Source organism: Hipposideros armiger, unplaced genomic scaffold (assembly GCF_001890085.2).
Source record: "Hipposideros armiger isolate ML-2016 unplaced genomic scaffold, ASM189008v1 scaffold_1074, whole genome shotgun sequence".
Lineage (NCBI taxonomy): Eukaryota > Metazoa > Chordata > Mammalia > Chiroptera > Hipposideridae > Hipposideros > Hipposideros armiger.
Window position 1 is genome coordinate 387,411 of NW_017732424.1, and position 4,002 is coordinate 391,412.

Consider the following 4,002-nt stretch of genomic DNA (forward strand, 5'->3'; position numbering starts at 1 on the left):
CTCTCTCTCTCTCTCTCTCTCTCTCTCTCTCTCTCTCTCTCCAACTAGGCTGAAAGAATCATTATAAACATGCTGATAATAAAGAACTTGACTTCAGGAAATCTATTCATTTCACAGTTAAACCTTCATTCTATAGACATGGGAACTTCCTGGCTGACATTCCAGAGGTTACCTAACTATTGTGAGCATCCTTGCCTAGTGTCAACCTCACCATATTATACTATTAGCTTTTCACTTCTCCCACTATAGAACAATACATCCAGCACTATGATCCTCTAAATACAGCAGGAAGGAAAATCATTCACACTGGTAATAAATGTATATCACATTTTCATTGCAAGCACCCTATACTCATCTCCTATTGTAAAGTAATCGTATAACCTAGTATAATTCTAAACACACTGTAACAAACCACTCATTTCTCAGTAATTTGCTAATTATTTTGAGCTACCTGTGAACCTGAGATCATTAGTGTTACTTAAAGATGTTCAACTATATTCAGGCTGCAAAGTTTGCTATGGATTAACTGGGATGAGGCTCAGATTCAAGTGGATTTTCCAGAGAAAGTTGTTAGGGAAATTCCCTCTTTCAAATTGTTCTTTGAAATGTGTCCGAAGGGGTGTGGTGCGATGGAAAGAAAACTACCCTTCAGGTGAAAACCCAGCTCTGCTGCTCATTAGCTGTGTGACTCTGGGAAAGTAATTCCATCTTCCTAAGCCACAGCTTCTCCGTGCCTTGAAGGTAAAAACATCTACCTCACAATGACTGTGAGGATTAAATGAGACAGTGTATGTACACGTGGTATGTACGCTAGAGCATGTACATAAATGTCTTAGAGCACACTCGGCAGTGGGGAAGCAAACATTAAATATAATAACTATAACACTGTAAGTGCTGCAATAGGTACTATGGGAGAACAGAGGAGGAAGTGCGAATCTCAGCCAGAGAGAGAGTAGGGCTTGGGTGGAGGCTGAGTCGGGCTGACTTCGGGATGGATGAGGAATAGATGAGGCACACGTGAGCTGGACTTCTTCCCTGGGTGGGACAAGGAGGCAGGGAACTCCACGGGGGGACAACCTGAACACAGGCAGGGGGTTATGGTCCCTGAGGGAGCTGTGGGGATGGAGCACAGGGTGCTTGTGGGGTGCCGTGGGAGGTGAGGACAGAGAGAAAGGCGGACACCAGGAGAAGGGCCTGCGAGCCACACCAAGAAGTCTAGACCTCATCCCGCATGCGACGGGAAGCCATCAAATAGAAATGTCAAAACAAAACAGTGTAAGCCAGACTTCTGGTTTACAATTTTTTTCTTATCAGCCATGCAGTTTCCACTCTAAGTTTGTGCTCCTGTACAAGAAATCCTTTGAGACAAAGGTTTTCACTGTAAATATATAAAAAGAAATTACAATACGTTTATTGAAATTCCACTCTGTCAGGAACTGCACTAAGTCCTTTGCATGCATTTTTGTTCGTCTTCAAAACATAGTTGCAACATAGGCATTATCATCCATATTTCAAATAAGAAGAAACTGATATTCAAAAAAGATAGTCTCTTGTCCAAATTCAAAGAACTAGCAAGTGACAGAGCCAGCATTAGAAATTAGATTTATCATGCAGTCAATAATATTGTAATAACTATGTGTGGTGTTCGGGCGGCACTAGACTTATCAGGGGGATCACTTCGTAAGTCATATAAACGTCTAACCACTAGGCTGTACAAATGAAACAAATGTAATATTGAATGCTAACTGTAATTGAAAAAAAAATGTAAGAAATTAGATTTATCTATTTACTGATGCACTATCTTCCCGATACATTTTAGGTTACATGAGTTCTACTCCCATGCCACCAAAACTTCAGAGAAAAATAAGAACATTGATTTTTTTTTCAGTTAAATAAAATTTTGACTCTAACTACTTAAAAATATTATATGACAATATAAGAAATGTAGCTAGAGAATTTTTGAAATTCTTACCTAAAGTACTACCTTTCAACATATTATGCTTCTTAGTCTATATGAATTACATGATATTTATTTTTAAAAGCCTGATACATATAGGTATAGTCTATTGAAATAGCTATTGACCTCAAAGTCAAGAACCTAATCATTTTTAATTAAAAAGCAAATATCAGGAAGTCATTTGGGAATTTATCATAAATGTCTCAAATAAATGTACAGCATGGCAACTATACTGTACTGCATATTTGAAAGTTGCTAGGGGGGTAGATCTTAAAAGTTCGCATCACAAGAAAAATAAATTCTGTAAATATGTAAGGTGACGAATAGTAGCTAGACTTATTGTGGTGATCATTTTGCAATATATACAAATATCAAATTATTATGCTGTACACCTGAAATTAATATAATGTTGTATGTCAGTTACACCTCAATTGAAAATTTATAAACAAAACTAGAAATAAAAATAATAAAGGACTCAAAATCTATGGCTTCTAAATAACATTCTAAGAATGCTGCTCATAATCTTTAAATTACTTTAAAATACATAGTTACATGAATATTTGCAAAGACTTGCCATAGCCTTATTTCTTCTACACTAGCTAACTTTACTCAGCTCCACGATTTGCTTCATCAACAAAGGTGGAAAGTCTAGTGGCTAATAAATTTTCAAAGTGCAAAACAAATATTGCCAAACTCCACAAGAAGCACTTAGGAAATACAGACAGTACTTATTCTGCATAAATGCACACAATTCACATAGCCGAAAGGTCATCACTCACTTATAATATTACTGTTCCTTTCCATTAGTGCAAAATAGGATGTATATTTAAAAGAGGCTGTGCACAAAGACACACAAGTGCAACCAATGCCAAGCAAACTATGGTGAACTATTTAATTTTCACTGCAAATAAAATACATACACTCAGAGTGAAAACCGAGATGCCAAATTCCTTCCAAGTATTCCTTACTTTCTAGAGAGCTAAGATAGGAATAAAAACATTTAAGCAGAATGCTGGGAGGTTCCACAATTGGAAAAATACGTAGGAGAGACAGAGAGCAATACAAGTCGTGAACAGATGAGGGTAAGGTTTCTGCAGTTGCTACGGTGCCACACCACCCAATCTTAATTACCTTGCAGTGAGATATGGAGATCGTCGATGCCCGAGGAAACCTGTTCATCTTCCGTGGGAAGCACAGGACTGGATGCCATCCTTTGACTCAAAGGAGATTATACCATGTCCATCTCAGTAAAAGAAGTGAACTAAAAGAAAAAGGGGTAAATGCTCATTAGTAACTCTGCATTCCTAGTAAACATGCATCACCAGAAAACAACAAAAACCAAAACCCGCCCTCCAAAAAGCAGCGCTTTCCAGTGAGTGAGTGTCTCCTTAGTTCATGAGGAACAAAAGTGACTACGCCTTCTTTTCTGAATCATAATCAAGATTTTGCCCTGTGACCTATTCATGCTCATTGGAGTTGCTGGCAGGACTCCAAAAGAGCCAGCATTGTGGATTCTACACTCTTGGTGAAAAGCAAAGCTACGCAGTTAGATTCCACATCTTGCCTAGAGGAATTCAAGTTGACACAAACTGGTGTCTTAGGCGTTTTGTGTATTTTATTATCAACCTTCACCCTGCAAGGATTTCCTTTCAAACTTTTTATTTAACTTACTTCCCTTTCTGCTCCATAAATGTCGCCATTTACTGGAAACAATAAGGGCTGACCCTGCATAGCTTGCAAAGTGAAACTAAAAGAAACTATCAAAAAGAATGTGTTGATGAGTTATCTATTAGACTGAGTTATTTTCCCAAGTACTTGTCTTTCCACCTACACACTTCTTTCTCTATCCACACTGTGACTCTTAAAGAATCCTTCCAGTAAAAGTAATTCTTATTGTGCAACTCTTTAAAAGTATTGCTTCATGTATGTGTATGCCACTGTTAGTATCCTGGAGGCCGAGAATAAAACACTGAGTTCTCCCACATGTATGACTTTTTTATCAAAATAAACCTAACCAAACATATAAAAATATAAAATGTATTAGA

General features: G+C 37.6%; 1 protein-coding gene across 1 annotated transcript in view; it reads right to left on the minus strand.

Annotated features, from left to right (window-relative positions):
• SYNE2 (spectrin repeat containing nuclear envelope protein 2) overlaps nt 1-4,002 on the minus strand; it is a 333,055-nt gene that overhangs the window by 274,106 nt on the left and 54,947 nt on the right. The window contains exon 2 of the mRNA XM_019632109.1: nt 3,089-3,218. Coding sequence (XP_019487654.1) covers nt 3,089-3,167 — 79 coding nt within the window. The 5' untranslated portion in view covers nt 3,168-3,218. The remainder of the gene's footprint in view (nt 1-3,088; nt 3,219-4,002) is intronic.